Source organism: Neofelis nebulosa, chromosome 6 (assembly GCF_028018385.1).
Source record: "Neofelis nebulosa isolate mNeoNeb1 chromosome 6, mNeoNeb1.pri, whole genome shotgun sequence".
NCBI classification, from domain to species: domain Eukaryota; kingdom Metazoa; phylum Chordata; class Mammalia; order Carnivora; family Felidae; genus Neofelis; species Neofelis nebulosa.
Genome location: NC_080787.1, coordinates 139,532,951 through 139,558,960, shown reverse-complemented (window position 1 = coordinate 139,558,960; position 26,010 = coordinate 139,532,951). Strand labels below are relative to the sequence as shown.

Here is a 26,010-nt window from a genome sequence, read left to right as displayed (position 1 = left end):
AAGACAGGGATTGAGAGGACTGCCCGTAGCCGGAAAGCGATCAGCAAGCACAGTCCCAGGAGGCCCAGGCCTCAGTCACTTTTCTTTCTACCCTTCTCGCCTGCCTCTCTTTGTAGGGCATGTGGAGGCAGACCACACAGAATGCGAGTGACTCGAGCACAGCTCCAGAGTGTTGAAAATCACAGCGCTCGCGGCCCTAGACGCTGACGTTCTGACACATTAAGTGCGTGCCAGAAACGACGGTGGAGGCCCAACTGCTGTGCTGTGTTAGCTTACGGGCTTGGCTCGCCTCATCACTTCCCTGCACCTGTCACCCCACGGGGGTGCCAAGAAGGATGGCACACAGTGCCAACCGTAGTCGGGAACGAAGGGGCCGCAGCCAGGAGATGTACATGAATGCAAAGTCCTTCTGGCACGCGCTGACGTCTGGCCCTTCAAACGTACGGCAGGCTTCGCCGGATTTAGTAAGATTACTACACGCCATGCCCCGTCACGCATCTGTCTGCCACAGAAACAAAGGGGAATGTTTCCCCTTCGTTTTCAAATCATATCTGATAAGCGTTTATGAGCACACACGGAAAGCAGCCAGTAACCAGGTAGAAACAAAATGACCAAAGGAAGAGGGAAATGACAGCGTTTCCAGCCGTGCCCTCTCTTCCCGCCCAAATGGGACTTATGTGACCGGAAAATGGCCCTGGTCTTCTCTACACAATTATCTTCTACATTGAAAGGCATCCTAAACCAGTACGACTGAACCACACTCCCAGCTTACCTGTATAATAGCCAGCACCGGCTTAAAGGCAGGGTTTTTTTCTTGCAATAAACTCAGAACCTCTTTCGAATTCTGAAGGACTTCTCTACATTGAGAAAGAGAGACAGCACGCAGTCACGTCTTTGGTAATGGCTAGAAAAGACGGATACGACACACTTTCCTCGAAAGTTCGTTACTGTAAGTGGAAATAGACAACATAAGGGTGCGCTCCACCCGCGGGAAGTGTGGCCAGGCGGGGCAGGGTAACAACGTTGAAGCGCGCCCGAAACAAACCGGGACCATCTGAGTTTAAAGACGCGCAGACGCGTGCCACGTAAAATGTTAGCAATTATTTTCTAGGGGTGACTTTTTCTCTGGTGTTTTCCAAGTTTACTGTAATACAAATTTCGCGTTTTTTTTTTTTTTTTAAATAATCCCCTTCCTCCACCCACATCCATCCCCAGGGGTTCCCCCCACCCCTGGGGACCTCAAACATGGGTGGGGGAAGGTAGCAGAGACTGGGGAAGAGGCTTGCGGTCAGAAAAGTGGTGCGTCAGAATAAATCCCGGGTCCCAGAATTTCAAGAAATGTGAAGGGAGTGGGTGAGGAAGAGAACAGAGGGGAAGGAGGAAGGGAGGGGTAAGAAAAGGGAAGTGTGGGGGGGGGGGGAGGAGGGAGGGGGGCACCAACAGTAGGGACCCATCAGAATTTGATATTCTCCAAAGGCCTCTTAGGGAGAGAGTGTCTCCAGTCCTCTGGGCTCCCGCCATCCAAGTCTGCATTTGGACTTCCTAAAAGTCCCAGTAGGTGACTCCTGGGCCCAGGGAAAGGGCTGCGCGCGGGACAGACCTAGATAATGTGGTGCAAGTCACATACTCCCTCTGCGGTCTCCGGGATGAGCGATTTCACCACCACTGCTATGAAATGGTCCTCACTTGCGTGTGAAGTTGGCTTTTTCCGTCTCACAGTAACAGACAAAAGGCTCAGCCAAAGCAGTACCCAAGCCCCTTATTAAGACCATCTTGGGGCATCTGGGTGGCTCAGTCGGTTTTGAACGTCCGACTCTTGGTTTCAGCTCAGGTGAGGATCTCACGGTTTGTGGGTTTGAGCCCCGCATCCGGGCTCCGTGCTGGTGGTGCAGAGCCTGCCTGGGTTTCTCTCTCTCTGCTTCTCCCTCGCCTGTGCTCTCTCAAAATAAATATTACCAAAAAAAAAGACCATCTTTAAGTTTTGTTTTCTGTCTCTGACAGGGTCTTACATGCACCTAACAGCTTCCAAAAAATGCAGGGGGAAGTTCCGGCCAGACTCCAGCTGCACCGAATGGCCGAGGCACTGCAAAAAGGCATCCGTCCGCTTCCTCCAGTTTTCAGAAGAAATTAATGTGCCTACTGGCGGGAACTGCTCTCAGGACTGCTAATTGGGGCCACGTTGGGTCCTTACTCCTGCCTGGTTCCTAAAGGCACTGGAAAGGGGGTCCCCAGTGGTTTTGGCAGTGGTTTTGGCAGTGTGCGCGAGGATCATCTGGGAAGCTTGGTAAAAAGAAAGGTTTCTGTGTCTCATCCCGGAAAGTCGGAAAGTCGGATTCAAAAAGGGCTGGGGGTGAGGCCCAGGAATGTGCATCTTCAACAAGGGCCCTGGGGCGGGAGGGGGGGGGGGGTGGCGCTCTAAGGTAGTTAAAGGGGAAACAGCCACACGTCGGGATGCAGGCCTCCCATGACCCATCGCGACGTTTACTGTGTCTCTGACAAACCCCAGGAACCTCATGTGTGGAGACCTTTGTTCGCCTAATCATACGGTCTCTTTCTGTGACTCAAAGCTACCCTGGAGCACTAAAAAACACACATTCCGACGGCAACGGTTTTCCCGGTTCATAGCCTTGACCATCCCTCGGTAAGTGAAGGCATCAAACACCTGGAGAAGCACACACCTGTCACCACCTAAGCTCACACGGCTAATTCTCCCCGTCTTGTTGCAGGTAACATTTCATTCTTTGAGGTTACTCCTTATTTGTACAGTGACAAAGTGAGCACGAAAGGAGTCAACAGGCTCAAAAAACCTAAAAAGCAGCATACATGTTTCTGATCAGAGATTCTCTCACTCCTGTGAGGAAAGCTGCCTTGTCAACTTCCAGCTGGAAGGAATGTGTGACTGTCCAGCCCGGCTGGCTGCCCTGCGTAACTGCAATTCAGAACTTTGTGGCTGAAGAAGGTGGTAATCATCTGTAATAATGTAAATAAGTAGATTAAAGTATCCACTTCTCAAAGGACTTCAATTTCCTCCATTTTGACCTTCAACTTTCTAATTGACTAAATTCTTCATTCCAGCTTATCTCTTAACTCAGACAAAAGCATCCCTTGAAGGGATTCAAAACTACTCCCTCAAGCAATAAGGACTGCCCTGAGCCAGCAAGACCCCACCCAGCCCAACCCCCAGGCAACGACCTGATCTTTACTGCCCACCTGCAGCCCACATCTCCCTTATATAAAACTAGAAGCATTTTCAGTATTTTCAGACTTTGGAGACCGTCTTTGGGACACCAGTCTGCTGTCTTCTGGGTGCTGGCCTCGCTGAGATAAATTCCTTTCTTGTCCCACCACCACTTGTCTCTCAGCCTTTGGATTTTGTCAGCGGCGAGGGGCCGAACCTAGTGTTTGGGCCCCTCGGAGCCACGTGCTCTTGCCCCCCCGGGTGCTCCGGTTCCATCACCAGTGACTCCAATGACACGCTGGTCTCCCTTTGGCCGCTGGTCTCCCTTTGGCCGTGAAATAATGTGTGCACCAGGGTGCAGAATAATGACGTCTTTTCTCAGCCTCCCCTGCAGCCAGTTGTGGCCACACCCGAGTCTCCCAGGCAGCAGCTGCTAACATGATTGAAAACGATCAATTTCAGTACATCCCTAAATGCAGAGCCAATTGATTGATTTCAAAGGCGAAAGAGGTGACCAGCGCACAAAGAAGAGTTAAACATTTCCAAAACAGCGGTCAGTATTCTGAGAAGTAGCCCAGGTTGAAAGCACCACTGAGCAGTTTAATCGATCCATGCACTGGTAATTTAGCGGATACATTCACTATAATAGTGGTATTGCTACAACTGATGATGGCTCGGATTACTGGGTACTTCCTATGAATATTTCCTCCCATTTTCCCTTTTTACAGAACTCTTGAGTGAGGGCTGCTTGTGGCCAGCCAGCCACACTAGAGGGCACACTTCCCAGTTCCGCCTGCAGCTCGATGGGGTCCTGTCCCTAACAACTGGCCAACAGGCTGGGAGCACTGGCCAGAAGGAGGCGAGGAATGTGCAGCTAAGAGGTACACCGGCAGCTTGGCCCCCTTTCCCTCTTGCTGGCTGGGAGACGGGAGCAGCCACCTTCCACCCAGAGCTGGAGCAGTGAGCAGAAGCCCTCGGGTCATCATCCTACCTTCCCTGGTCGGCCTCCCTCTGCACACTGAGGCCCACAACATTTGGGGGTATCTTCAGTAAAGCGGACTAACTAGCCTGTTGCCTCTGGGTGCACAAGCCTGATCTGGGAGCTTTCATCGTATTTGCTGTGTAAGATAGAGAATGAAAGACATCCCATTGTTTGAGAAACCACTAGAAGAAAAAAAAGCTGCCAGTTAAACTACGGTACAATCTTTTCTTAACACAGTGTTTACTTTGTAAATATTAAAAGAGCTTTTAAGACTTCTTTAGACATAGATATGTTTTATTTACCATAACCGACTCATATGAACATAAACAGTAAAACGGGCAAACAAACTGAAATATACTTAAAACTTCTTCGCATTCAGGATCTGACTCGTCTGAGTGACGTTTTTTGACTCAAGAGTCCTTGACGGCAATTTCGTTTTGCTTTTTTATTTCCTCCCCCCACACAGTATCACCCTCTGTGCCGTCAAGGATGTCAGTGATGCAGCATTTTGTGAAAAACCGTAGCATTTTTGCCCCTGAAATTTTCACTTAATTTCTGACACCCATTCTGCAAGTTTTAATGCTACGGCTTTCTTGATTCTACCAGATGTCAATGGTCAGTTGTCAGACAACAACCAGAAATCATTTTAGTTCCTAAAATGGCCCTTCCATGACTTGTGGATGGAAATATTGGGGATTATGCTTTCGAGGGAGCTTATTCGTTAACTCTTCTGGTATATGTCCCTGAAGTAAATTAAAAAAAAAAAAAAAAAAAAAAACATACATAGATTCCCAGAAGTCTATTCTAGGTGACTTCTAGCTAGGCCCACCTCCCTCCTTTCCTCCCAGCCCTCAGGGAATCTCTTGGAGGAAAGTTTTGTTAGCAGATGCACCTAGGTCAACTAAGTTGCAACAATACGCATGGCCCAAATCCCCACAGGTACAGGCAAAGACAACCATGCGATGACTGTCATCTGGCCAACAGCAACTGTCAGACACAATCCACTGAAAGACCAGTTTTGGGGATATTAAAAATATGTCTCTTTGGGGCGCCTGGGTGGCTCGGTCGGTTGAGCGTCCGACTTCGGCTCAGGTCATGATCTCGCGGTCCGTGAGTTCGAGCCCCGCGTCGGGCTCTGGCTGACCGCTCAGAGCCTGGAGCCTGTTTTGGATTCTGTCTCCCTCTCTCTCTGCCCCTCCCCTGTTCATGCTCTGTCTCTCTGTTTCAAAAACAAATAAACGTTAAAAAAAAAAAAAAGAAAAAAAGAAAATCCTGACAGCCAATATCTGTGGAGGTCTTGATAGGGCAATTCCTGGACTGTGCATGTTGTATGTGTTCTCTCGTGCAATCCCTTCCGTAACCCTTTGAGGTAGACTACCGTTCTCCCCACTGTAGTTCCGTCCCTACCAGGATCCTGACCCAGCCCCCCTACTGACCACTCTGCTCATCTCCAAGTCAGGCAACGAAAAGAACAGTCATGAATGGAATCCATGAATGAACCCAAACCTTAAGTGATTCATTCACCCACCATATCACAAGTGTCCAACGTATAAATGGCACTCAGCAGTGACAACAAGAGACAAGGCTCCCGACCCCAGAGCTTTCATTCCAGGTAGGGAAGACAGACAATAAATGAACAGAATTTCAGGAGGCAAGTAAGAGCTACCCAGAAAATAAGAGGGTGATGGGGTGGTGGCTCCTGCCTCCCATACTGTCTTCAGACCCGAACGCACAAAGGTGAGCTCAGGGGTACACTGGTCACAATCTAATGACCCGAGGAAGCCTAAGTAACTCCTATATTCAGAAAGAAGACAAGATAAACAAAAAGCTCCTTAGCGTCATCGGCCACATCATAAAGGGCTTTGGGAACAAAGGGGGTAAAGGCAATTACTTTTAGAAGGGGGGAGAGAAGGAAAAAGGAAGAGGATGCGAATGGAGGGCCGTGCAACAGCTCGCTCAGTGACACGGCATTCTGGAACCAGAATCCTCCTCCGGGGCGGGGAGGCACGCCACCTCCAGGTTTGTCCCGAGTGCTTCACTCTACAGGTTTAGGGCTCCAGTGAACACACTTCTCCAAGAGGGGCCCGTCAAGGCTCTTCCTCGGCTCTCTCCCACTCAGGGGACAAAGAGGGCTGACGACTGGGGCGGAAAAGCGGTGCGAGTTGGGGGGGATGGACTTAAGCGGCGTCTTCGGTGGGGAGCAGCGAAAGGCTCCGCCCAGCGCTCCCGCGGTTCCCTTCTGGGTTGGCCGAGAACTTTCTACACACAGCTGCGCTGGGGACTCCTTGGCCGCCCGTGCAGCAATGCGGGGCACGAGCTGGCCCGACTGCTCCGCCGCATTCCGCATGGTGTCGGGTGGGCCCCGCTCCACGTTCACACGTCCAGGAAATTATCATGTAACTCAAGAGAGCACGCTTTCCCGCCCGCAGGAGGCTGCGGCGTTGCGGGACAGGGCAAGCCTCACCCCCGCAGGAAGGGGCCAGCTTTCCGCACGCGGGGGCGCCGCGCACAGCCAGGCGGCTGACCGGCCTAGGCCGCCTCTCGCCCGGGGCCCTACCTACTCCCGGCCCCGCCCCAGCCCCGCCCCTCCTCCCCTCCTGGCCCCGCCCCTCCCCCCTCCCGGCTCCCGCCCTCCGTCGCGCCGCTCCTTCCTGCCCCGCCGCGCGGGGCGCCGCGACACCAGAGCCCGCCCCGGTGGCGCACGTGGAGCGGGGCACGCAGGCTAGCGGCGCCCGCCCCGCCAGGGATGCTCGCGCCGCCCGATGCCCTTCCCGGGCCCCCCACCTCCCGCCCGCCCGCCCTCTCCCCGCCGGCCGCCGGCGCCTCTAACGAGTCAGCACCAAGCACTCTCGGGCCCGCGCCCAGCGAAACCCCCGCGGAGGCCCCCAGGACCACGCCGAACCCGGAGCGCTCCGGCCGCTCCAACTCCCGCGTCCCCCACTCCCCCCCCACCCCCACCCCAGCTGCCGCCACCCGGCCCCGGGGCGGCGGCGAGCGCCGGACGCTCACCTGACGATCGAGTCCCGCGCCGAAGGCGCCCGGCTGCCCTGGCCGCGACTGTTCCCGGCCTGGGCGTCCTGCAGCCGCCGCTGCCCGAGCAGGCCCTCCCCGCCGCCACCTCCGCCGCCACGGCCGCTGCTGCTGGCGCGACCGGGCGCTTGGAGGCGGAGCGGCGGGCCCGGGGGCCGCGGCGGGCGGCGGAGCCCGCGCAGGAAGAGCGGCAGGCGCGCGCTCATGGCGCGGGGGCGCAGCGAGACCCGCGAGGCGGCGAGAGCGACGGGAGGCAGGACTCCCTCCACGCGGAGATGCGGCTGCGGCGCGCAGACGGGCGGCGGCGTGTAGCTCCTCCCGAGGGTGGCGGGGCGGGCGCCTGGCAGGGAACCGGCCGGCGGGTAACGGGCCAGTGGTAGGAAAGACCTGCACCTTCCTTCTCAACCGGAGCGGGAGCCCCTAGGGGGCACTGCACCTAGAGGCCGTGACGTTGGGAGGGCGGGAGCCTGCGGGACGCGGGGCTGGTCCTTCCAGTGGCCCGGTCCTCTAGGGCAGGCTCTCTGGCACTCAGTCCTGCTAGAAATCTGGCTCGAGGAAGGTGTGGCATCAGGGAGGGCTGTGGCCCATTCCAGAGATAGTACCTGCTCCCGGTGCCTAGGATGCTGATAACTCTCTGCCCTCAGGTGGGAGTTTGCTTCCTGGAAGGCCACTTGGCTGAGCCTCTAGTTTAGATACCAGGACATGGTTTACTAGGCTGGCGGTGTCCTAACAGTGAAGGATGTGTGGGGCTTGGGGTTCCAAAGCTGACCTGTAGCCTTGGGCAAGTTAACCCCTGTGAACCTGAGCTGCGTCCACAGTTAAAACAAGATATTGATGCTTTGCTTATAATTTTATCAGGATTATAATTCCCAAGTAAAGTGGGAATAAAGCCAGTGCAAATTACAAACAGTAGCTACCACTGTACAAAGCGCTGGAGTGACATCTCACTTAATTCTAATAAATGTACAGATCTTTCTGGAGCCATGATGGGGTTACCTCCTGATAAACTGGTCCTAAATGGAAACTCGGTGAATTGAAAATTCATCGATTACACCTAACCTACTGAACGTCACACGGTAGCCTAGCCTCCCTTAACCATGCTCAGAACACTGACTGTAACGTGTAGTTCGGCAAAATCATCTAACACAAAGCCTATTTTATAATAAAGTGTTGAATAGCGCATGTAATTTATGAAAAAAGAAGGGCTACGGATTGATTGTCAGAGTATGAGTTGTTTACACTTGTGACCACGTGTCTGACGGGAGCCTCCTGTGACTGCCCCTCCCCAGAATCAGGAGAGTATCCTGCTGTTGTAAATCAATAGCCCAGGAGAAGATCAAAATCCCAAATTTGAAGTCTGGTTTCCACTGGATGCTTATTGCTTTTGTACTATCCTCAAGTCAAAAATATCGTAAGTCGAACGGTGGTTAAGTCAGGGACCGTCTGTAATGCGTTGAGTATTGGCCTGATTGACAACTTGGGGGAAGCGGGTCCAGAGGGGTCATTTGGTTCATTGACAGCGCTGGAGGTTTGCCTGACCCCAACGATCATGTTCTTAATCTTATAATATTGTCTGTGTTTTTTATTGTAGGATGATTGCCTCATTTGGCACATTACGACTTTGTAGGGTACAGGAATACCTAACATTGCCACAGCCCTGTGATTTAGGTATTCCCACCATTTTACAAGGAGGAAACAAGATCAGAGAAGTTACACCTTGCACAAGCATATAAATATTGCAAGGGAAACTTGGGTGGTCCATTCACTTACTACCAGTGGTGATCTTGGGCAGGTCATAAAACTCTTGGAGGCTTGTCTCATTATAAATTGGTGACCCCCCCCCCAAAAAAAAATTAAATAAATAAATAAATAAATAAAAATAAATTGGTGACCCATTCATTTAGCATTCATTGGACACTACTGAACATGGACCACTGGTCACTAAGATGAAAATTACCTTGTCCATAATGAGTGTATGGGAAATCTGCATCTTCCTCTTAATGTTGCTGTGAATCTAAAACTGCTCTAAAAATAGTCTTAAAAAAAAAACCCAAAAACCAAAAACAGCCTCTGCCCTAAAGAAGTTCTTTTTTAAAAAAAAAATTTTTTTTTAACGTTTATTTATTTTTGAGACAGAGAGAGACAGAGCATGAACAGGGGAGGGGCAGAGAGAGAGGGAGACACAGAATCTGAAACAGGCTCCAGGCTCTGAGCTGTCAGCACAGAGCCCGACGCGGACTCGAACTCACGGACCGTGAGATCATGACCTGAGCCGAAGTCGGACGCTTAACCGACTGAGCCACCCAGGTGCCCCTGCCCTAAAGAAGTTCTAATAGTAACTCTGCCACAGTAGTGACAATTAGCTTTTCCACCTAATGAGTGCTCATAATAGTGATACTTAAAACCACGGTGGCGGGATGCCTGCGTGGCTTGGTCGGTTAAGCGTCCGACTTCGGCTCAGGTCATGATCTCAAGACTAGTAAGTTCCAGACCAAATCGGGCTCTGTGCTGACAGCTCAGAGCCCGGAGCCTGCTTCAGGTTCTGTGTCTCCCTCTCTCTCTACCCCTCCCCCAGTCGTGCTCTGTCTCTCTCTAAAAAATAAACAAACATTAAAAAAAAAAAAAATCACAGTGGAGACCACATATGGTATCATCCCGATTATAGGAAATGTCCAGAATAGGCAAATCTGTAGAGACAGAAAAATATATTAGTGGTTGCTTACAGCTAGGCGTAGGGGAAATGGGGAGTTGACAGCTAATGGGTGTAGGCGATGAAAACGTTCTAAAATTAATTGTGATGGTGGCACAAATCTGTGAATGTGCTGAAAATCATTGAATTGTACCCTTGAAATGGGCGAATGGTATGGTTATGTGAGTTCCATGTCAATAAAGCTGTTACCTAAATAAATAAATAAATAAAAGGCTTTTGAGATAAGGTGGTGGGGTGCTGGGGTTTAACTGTTCTGGAGGAGAATCCAAAAAAGCACCAAGGGATCTCATGCTTGAGCTGAGTGGCCTTTAAGAAATACGTATACTATTTATAATCTACAGAAAAGCATAAGATAAACAATAAAATCACTCTAACACTATCACCAAAACATCACTATTAATTTTGATCTCTTTATTTGAAATTATTTTATAAAATTACAGACATACGGTGAATATATATATGTGTGTGTGTGTGTGTGTGTGTCTTCTTCACGTACTATGTATCTGATTTAATGAAATTGGAAAGGAGAGCATTTGAAATCATGGCTTTTCATGGTTTTATATTATAACATAGCCTATTTTATGGGTAAACCATAATTGATTTTCTCTCTCCCCGTTGTTGGCTGTATTGTTTCTAATTTTAGATGTGACAATACTGTTGTGAATATCCTTTCATTCATTTGTCAGTAGCTCTGTACCGAGACCCTTCTGTGTGCTGGGGAAGGAATGGGAAGAAGATTGATCAGGGGGCCACTGACCCCTCAGTCATCCTTTGCTGAAGCAGTTCTCAGAAGACTCATAACTAGTAACCATGTTTACTGAAAAACAGGGCAGAGAGCTGGAGGATAAACAGCACAACGTCCTCACATAAAGAAGCAACCCTCCCGATCATACTGAATTTCAAGGAGGTTATGGCGTTTTTATGAATTCCAGGGCTCCGCATGGCACAGTGGGTTCCAGAGACTTCCCAACGTTTAATGAGACACTCTGTACGGATGGAAAATTTGAATAGAAAAGACTAAGTTAAAGACTTCACACCTAAGCCAGCCTCATGAGAAGTCACAAAACTAACTTGTTAATGAACATCCCCAACATTGAAATGACTTAGACTATAGAGACTATGTAGACTGTACTACAAAGCCATTTTGGAGAACGCACTTAGGAGACGGTTCTCAGCCATCACCAGAAGCCTATGGTGATCCACACCTCTAAGGTGATCTCCTACATCGTTAGATGACACATTCAAGTATAATAATGTTCTGTACCTAGAGACACGTGGCTTCTTTTTCGACTGAACTAATGTCATACACTCTAATCTTAAACAAGCTTAGGTGAAAATGAGGTCCTATTTTTAATATTAAAGTAATAATATATTTTTTGGATCAGAGAACTAGGAGTTATAATAAATGCTATTAAAGTAGTTAAGGGGCGCCTGGGTGGCTCAGTTGGTTGAGCGTCCGACTTCGGCTCAGGTCATGATCTCACGGTCCGTGAGTTTGAGCCCCGCGTCGGGCTCTGTGGGGACAGCTCAGAGCCTGGAGCCTGCTTCAGATTCTGTGTCTCCCTCTCTCTGCCCCTCCCCCACTCATTCTCTCTCTCTCTCTCTCTCTCTCTCTCTCTCTCTGTGAAAAATAAACTTTAAAAATAAATAAATAAAGAAATAAAGTAGTTAAATCTCGCATTCTACTTTGGCTATAAAATAGTGGCACAAGAGTGGAACGTTATGTATGTGGCATATAAGACCATTTAATAGCACGTGATTGCTTGACGATAGTTGATGCTTAACTAAGGTCTATTAGGATTGTGACCTTAATATGCAGTTTTTAAAATTACTTTAAAAGGTCTAAGACAACAGATGACTGTGCTGGTTGAGAGCCAGTTAAAATATTTGACCTGACCTCTTCAGATCCTGATGTAGATGATATGGACACCTGTCTTCTGTTCACTTTCACTCCCCCATGGGCCTCACTCTGAAGTCAACGCAGCCTGAGCCCAAGGTGCTCGCGTTCCACAGGGAAGGGATTTGAGTTCTTGCACGCTTGTGATGCACGTTTGCAAGACGGAAGAATAGGAAAGGGAGAAAGATTTGTGAAAATAAATTTAGGATCTGTCCTATTCCCAGGTTTGTTTCATAGGGATCATTATCTCATTTTGATAGATACGTCTGAATCCATTTACGCAAAATTCAAATATATATTAGTCTGCTTTGCAAAAGCCAACCAAATATATATTAGCCTGCTTTGCAAAAGCCCTTCTTCTAAGAAGAAAGGGCTCCGTTATGCCGAAGTCTTTAAAAATCCACTCACTGATGTTTTTCCCCTAGTGCATGGAGATCATTCCGGTGCACGTTGAGATAACATTCGGACGTAATTCATTTTCAGTGTGGGAAATGTGTCTCTGAAATTAAAATATTTTTAGATATTTATACGTATGTACAGTGAGAGAGCATTTGCTTTATAGCTGGCTCTATGCTAGGCAGGTAGTTAAGGGGTCAACTGTGAACAAAAGAGACACAGCTCGGGTCCCATTGAGATTACTGTGCACGACTCTACGCTAGAACACACGCATGCGGGAAAGGAAAGCCGTATGATAGTTCGGAGTCTTCTATGAGTACCACAGAGAGGCACCTTCCTAGACGTGGAGAGTCACAGAAAGCTTCCTGCAGGAGATGGCACTTGAAGGCAATACTTAAAGATGGCTTAGGAGTCAAGCTAAGAGAAGAACGGTGTGCTGGCAATGAGCGTTCTGAGTCGAAGGAACTGCGTGAACCACAGTCTAGAGTGAGAGAGAGTGCTGACTTCACCTCCTGAATAGGAGGTGTTGGGGCTGCGGGAGAATGAACAGCCCCCCCTTCCCCCCCATCCTGCCTTTAAGAGAGCCTTTGGAGGGAACAGCGTCCTCAAGGAAGAGCTAAGTTCAGTTTAAAAAAAAGCAATGAATTAGCTTTCTTAATTTGAAAGAGGATGGACCTTAAGCATGGAATGGAAGCAGACAAGGAAAAGATATGGGAAGAGGTGGTTTGGGAAAGAGCAAGACAGGGATGTGGGCAAGGAAAGGTGGTGCGAGGGGCACATGTCCTGGGACGTGGCCCGGATACTAGGGGAATGGAGCACGGTGGTTACAGAGGTCCAGATGCCAAAGACACTGACCCATAAATACCAGAAAGGTTAACAGTGTAGGGAGGGCACTTGGACTTTTCAAGGGTCACAACGGATTGCACTTCCATGGGAATTCTAACTTTGGATGGACGAGAAGACTTTGGTCTCTCAGGAGGGACTACCTGAATCTTGAATGATTTGCTTGGGCCTCGAGAGAAGCTCTGGATTGGACGCAGTTTATCCAAAGCTCTGGAGGTGCGAGGAGGGGCGCACAACCACACCGACCTGCAGAATCCACATCATTACCAACGAGCTCTGCACGTGAGGCCAGGCTTGGGGATCCTTGATACATATGTCTTTACTGCAGCTGATGCTTTTCTTCGACTACGTTCCTAGATGTATAATTACTGGGTCAAAGATGACCCTTTGATATTATTGATCCCTATTCCATATTACCAAATTCATTTCTGAAAAATGTATACCAACTTACATTCTCATGTAGTTGGGAGTAACCCTTTTCCTCTATCCTTAACAATATTGGATAATTAAAAAAAAATTTTTTTTTTGTATGTCACAGAATTGTATCGTCGTTTTGAGGCAACTTTCTACGTATCTATTTTATTCTGCATTTCTTCCTGCATTGTGTTAACCTTATTCCAGGCTGTCACTGCAAGGACATTTGTATAGCAAACAGCCTTGGGAAGACACCGTATCTCCCTCTGGGGCAGAAAGCAGATATGTTTGTTGTCCAGAGAGCAAGGAGAATAGCTCCCTCCAGGCACAAAGATGGGGCAGGTTTGCTAGTACCCCTTTAAGACTGCAGGTTCCTAAGTTCAGGATTCCCCAGCCTTGAAATAAACCCACGGCATGTGCAGTATGCACTTGAGCTACTCTGCATCGCCCCCCATGCATCTGGAGGGGCAAGGGGAGCCAATGCAAATGTGAAGCTCATACCTGCTGTGCCAGGAGTAATAATGTCCATTTGTCTCTGATAGAGGAGTTTCATGGCTTCTGCCAGCATCCATGAAACCGATGCAGGCTAACTTCTAGCCGGCAAGCTGAGTAATATTCCAGCTTCTGCACAGTTCTGGATAGTAATTTTTGTTTTTGTTTTTGACAGTAATTTTTGAGCTGAGTGTTGACCATGCAGGCTTTCTCCTGGGTGGTAGGGGAAGGGCAATGTAGGCAAAGGGAGCGGCTCCTATGAAGGCAGAGGCAGATTTTGGAGGGCTTGGTAGACTATTTGGTTCTGTTTGTGTTTAGAAATGTAAGGCTGGCTAAGATCAGGAGGACAGAGGTGAACAAGCCTGGAAGTGACGATGACAGTGGCAAGAAGTGACTGAAGACAGTGGCAAGACAGCCAGCTGGGAAGCTGTTGTAGAAAGCCAAGAACAAAGGGCACAAAAGTACCCGAGGAGTCTCAGAGGGAAAAAGGGTACCAGATTGGAAGCGACAACTCGGGGGGGGGGGGGGGGGATGTCTTGGGGGAGGGGTGGAATCTGTTTGCCCTCAGGAGGGAAGTCTAAGCTAGAAATGGTGTTTTAGGAAAGAGTATAAACCGTAGTTGTCGCCTTCAGAGAGCTAATAAAATTAGACGAGAATGGGATGGAGAACATTTGCTCTCACAAACCTGAGGCTTATCGAGGCCAGGCAGATGACACGTGCTAGTGAAGTGGACCAGGTGCAAAAGTCCCCCCCCCCCCCCCAAAGAGGCACAAGGTAGAGCAGACTTTCTGTGACATGCTTTGCGGTAAGAGCCTATACATTCTATCGAAAACACCTGCATGCGAGTGCCCCATGGTTACTTGAAATTTGCTGAGGAAGTCTACAATGGAGAACAGAGGAACGTTAAAGTCAGTCACCCCCTTTTAGGGTGATTTTTGCCCTTAGGTTCCCTCAGAGCCCAGAGTCTGGGCCCAAACAAGCCAGATGATGGCGGGGATGATGGTGATGATTTTAAGAAGCTGGGAAGTGGGATTTTTGTGTTGAAACTTTTTTTTTTTAATTTATTTTTTTTAACGTTTATTTATTTTTGAGACAGAGAGAGACAGAGAGAGACAGAGCATGAACGAGGGAGGGGCAGAGAGAGAGGGAGACACAGAATCGGAAGCAGGCTCCAGGCTCTGAGCCGTCAGCCCAGAGCCCGATGCGGGGCTCGAACTCACGGACCGTGAGATCGTGACCTGAGCTGAAGTCGGAGGCTTAACCGACTGAGCCACCCAGGCGCCCCATGTATTGAGACTTTTTGAAGACGTCCAAGCCTGGTTCAGCATCTGGGCCACGGTCTTGTTGTGATGGTAACATGAGGACCACGCGGAGAGCCACACATACGTTGCCTTTCAAACAATAGGGCCTTTGGAGCTTGTATTTGCCCCACAGAGCAGATGATCTGCTCACTATCCAAGCTCTGTTCTTTTACGTTCAGCTGAATAAACAAGGTTTTAGAACTAACGAAGTAGACCAGCTTGCTTCCCCCCCCCCTGGTGTGAGGAGGCATCGGCTGTCTAAGCCATTGTCAGGAAACTCAAGCTTTGTTGTTTTTCATAGATAAAGTGGATTTGGCTCCCAGGCGTTCACCGCCTTTGTGAAGCAGACAGGTTTGTCCTCACCTGACTTCAACCCCCCAACTACGCGCTAAGTTGCTCTGTGTTCTCCAAACATACCTGAAGCCAGTTACTGGGAAAGGCGTTTTGTCTAAATGGAATTTCGGAGAGGGGTCTGATCATCTGACTCTCACATGGCCGTGGAGCTTCTCAGCTCAGTCTCACTCGAGAGTAAATTTCCTTGGAATCCTATCAGCCAAGTGATGGAAAAAGGGCCTTGAGGCTTTTCTCTGACCTCCCCCGCCCCCGACAGAAACTACAAGTCAAGATGTTGGATTTCTGAGGGTGCCTGCTGTGAATTTTAAAAAGCAACTGAAATCATTGTTGTTCTTCCTCCTTTGTGTCTCTGATTTGCATGTTTTTCTCATGTTTTGGGCTCAAACAAGTTGTTTTTTTTTAATTTTTTTAACGTTTATTTATTATTGAGAGACAGAGAGAGACAGAGCATGAACAGGGGAGGGGCAGAGAGAGAGGGAGACACAAAATCCGAAGCAGGCTCTAGGCTCTGAGCTGTCGGCACAGAGCCCGACGTGGGGCTCGAACTCGCGAACTGCGAGATCATGACCTGAGCCGAAGTCGGATGCCCAACCGCCTGAGCCACCCAGACGCCCCTATAATGTATTTGAGATTAATGCAAGTTGTTGCCTGTATCAATATCCAATTGCTTCTTATTGCTTAATATTATTCCAGTATATGAATGTACCATATTTTGTTTACTTATTCCTTGTTTTTTAAAATTTTTAAAAAATATTTATTTCTGAGAGACAGAGCATGAGCAGGGGAGGGGCAGAGAGAGAGGGAGACACAGAATCTGAAGCAGGCTCCAGGCTCCGAGCTGGCAGCACAGAGCCCGACGCGGGACTTGACCTCACGAACCATGAGATCGTGACCTGTGTCGAAGTCAGACGTGCAAGTTTATGACCCCATCTATTCAATCATTAAATATTTATGGAACACCTGCGAATTGTCAGGCACTGTACAGAGCTGGTGAAAACATCCATCCCCAAGGGGTCCAATGAGTCACATGCTAAATTTTAGCATATTCTTCCAGGGGCGCCTCAGTGGCACCATCGGTTAAGCATCTGACTCTTGATTTTGATGCAGGTCATGTCATGGTGAGTTTGAGTCCCTCGTCGGGCTCTGCCCTGACAACGTAGAGCCTGCCTGGGATCCTCTCTCTCCCTTGCTGTCTACTCCTCCCACATGCGCACCGTCTCTCTTAAAAATAAGGAAATAAACATTTTCTTAAAAGAATATTCTTTCAAAAAGAAACTTCCAAGAAGAAACATCTCCTATAAAAGAGTTGTTTTCAAATATGCTATACACATTCCGAATGTTCATTTACGATTATATGGATTGATTGCGCAATCATATTTTGCACTCAGTAACCTTTTCAACGCCGCGTAATTCCATATTGTCTTGGTATTACACGCTCTAAATCACTTGTAAGGAAAGAAAAATATGAGAAGCTAAATGTGAGAGAATGCTTATGTTTCCATACTTTTTTTTAAACAAACAAACAAAAACATTGAAAAAGCATGCTTAAGAAAGCTCCATATCTTATCCATAGGACAAGGTTTAAGTTAAAGACATGTAAACTTGCAAAAGGGTTGAAGCTGTTTCTTTTATTCCAATCCCTTCCTCTTGTCTAGAAAGAGGAAGTTATATAATGTAGAGGATGGGAGAGTTCTTAAAGTATTAACATTTGCTCCTCAAGACAGAGATTAAAAAAATGTTTTTTGGATTTTTTTTTTTGAACAAAAGAAAATAAATGTTAATATTCATGTTTAACAGCTGTGTTTCTAGTTCATTGCAAGCCTGATATTTAAGATTTTTCTTCCTTTCCCCTAAGGATTTAACTTATGTATGTAATTTACACAGGGAATGGTCTTTCTACCATCATTTGCTTCTCGAAATTGAACTTGCATGACTGTTAGAAAACCCCATCTACTTCCAGACTCGATGCAGAGGAATAAGCTATAAACCTCATAAATCCTCTAAAAAGAGGAAAAAAAAAACAACAACCTCATAAATCCTCAGTGTGAAGTTTAGAAATTCCCCACTTTAAAACACTCTAAAGAAAATTTCAAGTTATTCTCCTCTGTATAAAGAAACTTAGGCAACATATATTTTCATTATGCCAGAGTAGGGTTTATGCTTATATTGGGAACTAGAATTGCTTTCAAAATGGTCTATGTTTACCAATTTATATTAACATGCTTCTGTTCTCTGTAAAATTTTGTCTATCAAAAAAAAAAAAGGCAAGTTATACCCCTCCAAAACCCTTAATTTGTGTCCCCAAAGTTTTACATTAATTTTTGATTCAATAATGAAATAGTTAAAAAAATATCTTGTTACTACAAAGTAAAAAAAAAAAAAAAAGATAATCTTTTGATTTCATCTAACTCACCCACCTGTCAAGAAAACACATACCATCCCAGACACTAAATTCAATATTTTAAAAGTAATCCAGGGGCGCCTGGGTGGCTCAGTCGGTTATGCGTCCGACTTCGGCTCAGGTCATGATCTCGCTGTTCCGGAGTTCGAGTCCTGTGTTGGCTCTGTGTTGACAGCTCAGAGCCTGGAGCCTGTTTCAGATTCTGTGTCTCCCTTGCAGTCTCTGTCCCTACTCCTCTTGCACTCTGTCTCTCTCTCTCTCTCTCTCTCAACAATAAACATGAAAAAAATAATAAAAGTAACCCAAAGATACAGAAAATGTCCTGTCACTGAAACATGGCATATCGTCATTCACCGTGACCCATTTTCTGCATGGCTCATAAAGGCAAGACAAAAAAAGTATTACAACTAAACGTTGTTTGGAAAAATCTTGACCTTTCTTGAATAAACACACTATTTCACACTATAATTTACCTTGTACTTTACAAACTTTATTAAATAATGAGCATTACTAACTTTATCTTATATACAATATTTAAACTATGTTTTCCTAGATGCATTTTTTTTTTTTGCACAAAGACTAGGTAAAAAGTGAACTTAAAAAAAAAAACAAACAAACCTGAACGTTCAGTACAGAGACCCAGTAAGAACTTGACATAACTTTAAGTACGTATAACTTTCCCCCCAATTATGTACAATCCTACCCCACGTCCAAAAGAAACTATTTTAAATGGAAGCATTTAATTGGTAACTTTGAGGAAAAATATGAACATGATTATATATACACACAGCTCTCAAAATCTGCATCCTGGCTGACAGAAGACATCTAAAAGGTAAAGGTTTATCCTAGAACCTAAAGACAATGACACAGACATTTTATACAGCACGACATCCACCTTGGTGCAGCCAGGTGACATCGAAGCCATGCAACGAGAACACTGGTGTGAAGGGTTCATAACTTCTGAGAGTAAGACACCGCGGTAATATGGACAATATAGAATTGGGGGTCATACACACTAAACAGCAAAAATAGGAAACTACATTCTAGGACAAGAAGAATCAGATAACTTTGTTTTGCAAGCACACTAACAAGCCCTTCTGGCAAGTCTGAGAACATGCTTCCTTGCAGGGCTTGTCTTTTCTGACACTGCTTAGTCCTGAAAACTCCTATCAAGTATAAAGAAAGGCAGTGAAAGAAGGAATGTCTCTAGAACCATGCTATCCAACAGGGACTTTGTTTGACAAGCTCTAAGAAGAAAGAATATAGAGAAGGAAGAAACTTGGGTTCTTTTCTGTTATTTCAAAGGAAAAACGAAGGTCTTTCGGTACCTGCTTGTAAAATAAGGATGGTCACGTCTGATGTTTCGTGGTTAAGAAAACGAGGCACAGGACTCAAGAAGAGGAAAAGAATTATGGTGAGATGTCACCGATGGAAATCAGTATCGTTGCTTACCTTCGGATAAAAGGCCCACACCCCCTTTCCTACACATATAATTTTCAAAATAAAAAACCGAGCAGGTGGGGAAGGGATCACAGAATGTAAAACTGCTTAAAGGGAGCCTTAAAAGGCCACAGTTTAAGAACACACTCTTCTTGCATTGACCGGAATCTTCAATAAAATACAACATTGTTATAAAGGACCCATAGATCTGCCTTCGCTTCTCTCTTGTGCTTCTTCGGTTTTGTTTTTTACTCTCAAGGTCTGGTTTTTGCAGTTTCCTTCCATGAAGTGGTATGTTGGTCCGTGATATCACAGTGAGCGGCTACTCGAAGACCATAATGACAATGAAAAGAGGTTTTTAGTCACAGCTGAGCAGCCAAAGATTCTTTGCTCTCAAACAACGAAAAGAGGCCCTCGCGTTACGCTTAGTTTAAAAAACACATTTCATCGCGGTCAACGAAATCCTCAAGGCTGGGATGAGGTCATTTGGTTGAATACGAAACTCAGGAAAGTACAAAGGAAAAATTGCTGTGCAAAGGGTGACGCTAACGTGTGTTGTTGTGTTTTAGCTCCTGGCTTGCTTTGTGTTGAGTAGAGATATGCACAAAGAAATAGCATGCAGGGTTCTATTTCCGCCCCCTCTTTAACTGTAATATGAGGAGATAACCATCTTTTCTATTTTCTTGCTTGGAGTTTTCTTTAAGCACTTGAGGAAGGCATTCCTTTTACTCCAGCCATCAAAAATAAACATAAGAGCGAGCACATTCTCCAGACCTCGTCCAGGAACAGAGGTAAGGATTTTGGCTTATACAAAATTGGTCTTGCTACCTTCTGGTGCACAATAGGTACCCAATTTCTACACTAGCGTGACCCTGATAGAGAAATCACGGATACAGAGTGAAACGGGCACCGGAGATTCATCCTCCAATGAGAGATCTCTAGCTTAAGTTTTGCTAGGGTCTTGTCGCAAATGAAACCCAAATGCCCGATGTGATTCACGTAATCCTTTAAACAGCTTTCGTTTCCCCTCTTTCGCAAACATGCGGAAAAGCCTCCTTGCTGCCTTTGGGTCCTAGAATAAAACTATTTGTGGGTTCTGGATAATAGGAGAGGATTATGGCATTTGTTAAAGTCTGGACACTATTTTCAGGATATGGGAGAACGTATCATGGCCATCAGGTTAAAAAAAAAAAAAAAAGCCTAAAAATTTTCAAGTAAGATCGACTTACAGGAGACACGACACAGCATCAGAGAAGACACTGGCTATACAGTACGATTCCGGCTGGCTTGTCAGCCGTTTCCAAAAGTTGTGCTGGAAAAGAAAGTATGGTTTACACTTCTGGTTATTACAAAATCGTTTTTAATCTGGTACATAGAAAACACCTCTCAGTATCTGTAATCTGTGAGCCTCACACGACATTGGTTTGCGCAGCTTCTACTGAGAAACTTAGGCAAAGCTACTGGAACTGAGACATTGAAATTTTTCCCTCAGCGACTGGACGATGTTTTGCTGATTGGGAGACGGCCCCCTCCAAAGATAGTCATTCAGTTTGTCCGAATCGTCGTAGGACGTCAGGTATGGTGAAATCCCAAGTGGGTCGCCCATTGGCTCTTTGGGAGAGCACGGACTGTTCACAGAGTAAGACGTGTTGTTGCTACGGGTCTTCTCAGTAAAGTCAGCATCCGTCATCTGTGGGACAGCTTTCTTCCTACGACCGTGAGATAGCTCTAACTCTGACTCATCTTCTTCTGACTTTATTTCCACGTAGTCATCTTCGTCTCCTTCAGTCTCCTTGAAATTGGAAAAATAGTTCTGTGTAGCTATTTGAGCACTTAAGGGCAAATTTCTATTGACGACCAGAACCTTCTGTGAGTCTTGGAGCGTGAGATCGGAGCGTTTTTCAGCGCCCTGTTGACACGAGTCAGCCATACCTGGCAGCAGATCCTGGTGGCTCTCACACCTTGAACTTTTGTGCAAAGACAGCAGCTGTTTCTTTCCCACTTCTCCAGGGTAGTTGATGGAGTCCACGGACTTGTTTATCAAGATTGAGGAAGATGACTGGGACCTATTATAAGGCTGCGATTTAGCACTGATTCCTTTCCGACCCAAAGAGTTGTAAAGGTGGCCCTGGTAAGAGTTCTCTTTGTTGGGCTGACTGACTATCACACTGTGTCTCTGGAAGGAGCCCAGCAGAGGGTCGGAGGTTTGAAGAGAAGGCACAGAGCAAGCTGTGGACAACTGTCTTGGAATGTTTTTTGTGTTGATCTCTAAAGTGGGATGTTTCGACTTCAAGTCTTGCTCTGGCTGGGGACAGAAGTGCACTAACTCTCCATTACTATAGGTTGAATGCAAAAGCCAATCTTCGCTGCCATGTTGGGACCGGGGAGTTGATGCAGACGTGGGGTTGGGGGGTTCTCGAGGGCTGGCCCAGCCGTCCTTCTGGGTCTTAAAGGGGGGCTCTCTGAATACAATCTGGTCATACAATTGGGAATACTCGGCAATCCTGGCACCTGGAAGGCAAATGTGAAACAATAAACATACATAGGGTTATGTCCACATGCAAAGATAAAAAAAAAATATATATATATATATATATATATATATTTATATACATAACATGCTAACAAACATATTTAAAACTTTTAAATAGACAGGACTTTTAAGTGTGAGGATGAGTCATCACTGAGTACTAAGCAACGCGAGCTAATAATCCATAGTTTCATAAAAAATAAAAATGTCACCAAAAATGTCACCTAAAGGTTCATTTAATTTGATATCATTCTGGATGAGTTTACTTCAGGTCTGCACATGTTCACTATCTATGATGGAAATTTCTGGTATTCTTTACAAGCATGAAATGGTGTCAGTGCTAAAAAACGGGCATCATAAAAACAAGAAGGTCAGCACTTAAACCCTGGTCAATGAAAAATAACACAAGTGCCGTTAAGAGGAATATGACACAATCCACTAGTGGCTACCCCTGGCTTCTCCCTAGTCTTGATTGGTCCCAGACAATGACTCCTTCAAGAGGCCGCTCCTGATGGCTGTTCCTGTACTTCCCGTTTCCAGGTGGCAGTCCACTGCCACTGTCTGGGAAACCAGTGTCTTCAGGAGGTCCTCCCTTCCAGTATTTCAAAACCATGTGTATTGACTGACCCACATCTCCCTTCCCATCCCCAAGAAGTTGGGCATTGAAGTCTATGCTTCCGAGATATTGGGAATGAACCATCTGTGCATAGGATCGATAGTGTAACATTCTCTAGTATTTAGCCAGAACAGGATTTGACTGTTACTTCCACAAAAGCTATTGCCACGTTAAATTAAGCTGTGAGGCCATTCTCCTCTCTGTTCCACTTCTGATTACAGATATTTCTAAAGATGTTAACAGAATCGAGATACGGATAGAATATTCTCTTGGACCAGGAATGTTTTAAGAGACTGAGCCAAGAGAATGTCAATTTCAAGAGCTACCCACCCCTCCATCATCCCAATCCGGGTATCCACATGACCACCCTAGGATCAAAAAATTCCATGCATCCTATAAATTACCCAGAACACATCTACATAGTCTTTATGAAAGGGATCTATCCCATATAAGATGGCCAGCAAGTGACATTACATTTTCTTCTTCTTTAAGCTTTTGATATTTTTAGTAGCCTATTGTTAGTTAGCAAATTATCCCTTGAATTTAAATAAAATATTTAGTTGAGTTTCTGCCATTTCTTTTGTCTCAATCTTCTATGAGAACAGAAGACAAGTTGCAATCAGTCTGTGTGCCTTTAATTGCGAGCTTCTCAAATTGCTTCCCTAGTCCTCCAAATCAGGGTAAATCGTCTGTTTAACTTTGTACAGACCCTACACTCAGATCCTTCAGGTTTTCAAGTCCAGATTCCTTGGAAGAACAGAGAATATCAGTTTAGAATTTCTAGTAACAAAAACATGAGCTATTATTCCTTAAATGGAATAATGACGATTCTCAATGCCAATTAAATTTGGCAACCCCTTAAGAGATTGTAAGTATTGATTGGGGCGCCTAGGGGGCTCAGCTGGTTGAGTGTCTGACGTCAGCTCAGGTCACGATCTCATGGTTTGTGAGTTCGAGCCCCGCGTCGGGCTCTGTGCTGACAGCTCGGAGCCTGGAGCCTGCTTCCGATTCTGTGTCTCCCTCTCTCTCTGCCCCTCCCCAACTCACGCTCGGTCTCCCTCTCTCTCTGTCTCTCAGAAATAAACATTAAAACAAAAAAGCACTTTAAGAAAATCTACATGAACCAAGGTGCTCACATTAGCCATTCTGAAATCTATAATGTTTCATGAACTATGAAGCCCAAACAAAGGCAACTGAACTTTTAGACATAAGTCACTGGTTAGTGAAAGTCAAATGGTTCTGCCCAAACCATTGTCATGTATATTACGGCCCTGCACCTGATCCCGCGGCTAAGTCAGGAGGGCTCTGAACTGTTACAAGATTCCAATAAGGTGACAATTTCGGGGAAAGCAATGAGAGCTAATTAAACCATTTGGTTAAACTATTTCAGTACCAAAGTTTAACCACAAAGTTGTGTATGAACGGTAGCCCAGGTGATCTGAAACCATGTATTACCCAAAATATCCACAGTATTTCTCATGTCTCTTTCTTCCCAATCACACGCTCTTCCTATCCCTTTGCTTTATCAACTCCGATTTACCTCTCAAGACCCTCTACAAGCCCTACCCCTTGCATGAATCATTTTCTGATCCATTTGTTTTCACTGAAGTGTTGTATTAGTGTGGACCATAATATTTAGCTATTGCTTGCACACACATGCATAGACATGCACACACGCATACACTCAATCTTGTGTTGCTAACTGTTTTATGTGGTCTAGTTTATCATTCCAGCTAGTCTATGAGCTTTTAGTCTTGGAGAACAATCCTCACAGAGCACCAAGCATAATTTCGGATAGAAATCAGTCTCGGAAACTACTTAATTATTCTGATAATTTTTGGACTGCCACCTTTTATTTCAAGCATTGTGTTAAAAATGGAGGTGCTTAGGGTGCCTGGTTGGCTCAGTCGGTCAAACGTCCGACTTCAGCTCAGGTCATGATCTTGTGGTTTGTGGGTTCGAGCCCTGGGTTGGGCTCTGTGCTGACAGCTCAGAGCCTGGAGCCTGCTTCTGGTTCTGTGTCTCCCTCTCTCTCCGCCCCTCCTCCACTCACATTCTGTCTCTCTCTCAAAAATAAACCTTAAAAATTAAAAAAAAAAAAATGAATGTGTTCGGGTGCCTGGGTGGCGCAGTCGGTTAAGCGTCCGACTTCAGCCAGGTCACAATCTCGCGGTCCGTGAGTTCGAGCCCCGCGTCGGGCTCTGGGCTGATGGCTCGGAGCCTGGAGCCTGTTTCCGATTCTGTGTCTCCCTCTCTCTCTGCCCCTCCCCCGTTCATGCTCTGTCTCTCTCTGTCCCAAAAATAAATAAAAAACGTTGGAAAAAAAAAATTAAAAAAAAAAATGAATGTGTTTTTTCTAAGACCATTCCCCAGAGAGTAGAAAGGCAGCCTAGAAAATCAGGGGCATAGCAGAAAAAGAGGAAGCAGGAAAGTAGTCTTTGATTAAAATGCTTCCTATAGACAACTCATAATGCACACAGTTTACCTTTGGATAATAAAAAGTCGGCCATTTATAGATTTGCAATAAAAAGTATCTCAGAAGTAGACAATATACTGTGCCTATCTAAGTTGTGGAGTTTTTGTTCTGTTTTGTCTCAGCTTGGCATTCTAAGAGAGTCTATAACTTGTTTGATGGCAATGTGAATAAGAGACTGCTTCCAAAGGAACAGGTGTCATTAAATAGATTTCTTTAGCCAGATGTATAGGAAATAGCCAGTGCAAGATGACACTTCTAGTCTAAAAACCTTAGTATCGGTCAGCTGGTTCAGAGGTCCCCATCATCCTTAGTTCTGGCATTAACAGACTTTATAGAACATGTATATTATCATTATGTGACGACCCAGGGCTGTCCCTGGTTTACTTCTCTTTTGTTCATTTCAATGGTGGTGTTCTTAGGATTCCAGATGAAAGCTTGAAGCGATCCTTACCGAGAAAATATGAAATATATTGCTTTCAAGACAGACGATTAATGTCAATGTTTCTGATACTGCTTGAGATGTGGACCAAAGCATAAAATGTTATTTTGCCTTCTCTACTTTATGCAAAAAAAAAGGAAAATTCCTCAAACCTATATGGAGTCTTCTCCCATGTAAAACATCACACAAAAAGGGAACCCAAAAGTTTTGTGGCCTCAAAGACTATCAGGAGGGAGGTCTGACTGACCGAGAATGCCGGCATGCCATCATAGGCTCTAAACAGCGGGGTAAACTAGACCTGGTTGGGTGATTTAAAGGCAGAAATCTGACCCGGGGCCTGTAGACCCCCCGCCAGAGAGTTCAATAAAGGTGCTCGAGAGTTTCAGCAGGTGAATAGGGCGTTCCTCCTTCCGTACAACACCGAGAGCAAGCTCCTGGCAAAGTGGCAAGGCCCATACGAAGAAGTCTGGAGAATCGGTCCGTTCGATTATGACGTCCTGTGCCCAGATAA

At 46.2% G+C, this 26,010-nt stretch overlaps 2 protein-coding genes and 1 long non-coding RNA gene across 11 annotated transcripts in view; 1 reads left to right on the top strand and 2 right to left on the bottom strand.

Annotated features, from left to right (window-relative positions):
• The window catches only part of MTHFD1L (methylenetetrahydrofolate dehydrogenase (NADP+ dependent) 1 like), a 189,483-nt gene extending 181,839 nt beyond the window's left edge, over positions 1-7,644 (bottom strand). Inside the window, exons 1-2 of one of the 4 annotated variants that reach the window (XM_058735647.1) lie at positions 7,170-7,644; positions 773-857 (exon numbers count right to left, since the gene is read on the bottom strand). In XM_058735647.1, coding sequence (XP_058591630.1) covers positions 773-857; positions 7,170-7,396 — 312 coding nt within the window. In that variant the 5' untranslated portion in view covers positions 7,397-7,644. The remainder of the gene's footprint in view (positions 1-772; positions 858-7,169) is intronic. The other 3 variants (XM_058735646.1, XM_058735644.1, XM_058735643.1) reach the window with 3 other exon arrangements.
• Positions 6,078-26,010, top strand: part of LOC131515045 (uncharacterized) — a 35,986-nt gene continuing 16,053 nt past the window's right edge. The window contains exon 1 of the long non-coding RNA XR_009263401.1: positions 6,078-6,179. This is a non-coding gene — a long non-coding RNA (uncharacterized LOC131515045). The remainder of the gene's footprint in view (positions 6,180-26,010) is intronic.
• Positions 18,455-26,010, bottom strand: part of PLEKHG1 (pleckstrin homology and RhoGEF domain containing G1) — a 232,272-nt gene continuing 224,716 nt past the window's right edge. For all 6 annotated transcript variants that reach the window (XM_058735642.1, XM_058735640.1, XM_058735637.1 and 3 more), the window contains one exon: positions 18,455-21,949. In XM_058735642.1, the coding sequence (XP_058591625.1) occupies positions 20,886-21,949 (1,064 nt within the window). In that variant the 3' untranslated portion in view covers positions 18,455-20,885. The remainder of the gene's footprint in view (positions 21,950-26,010) is intronic.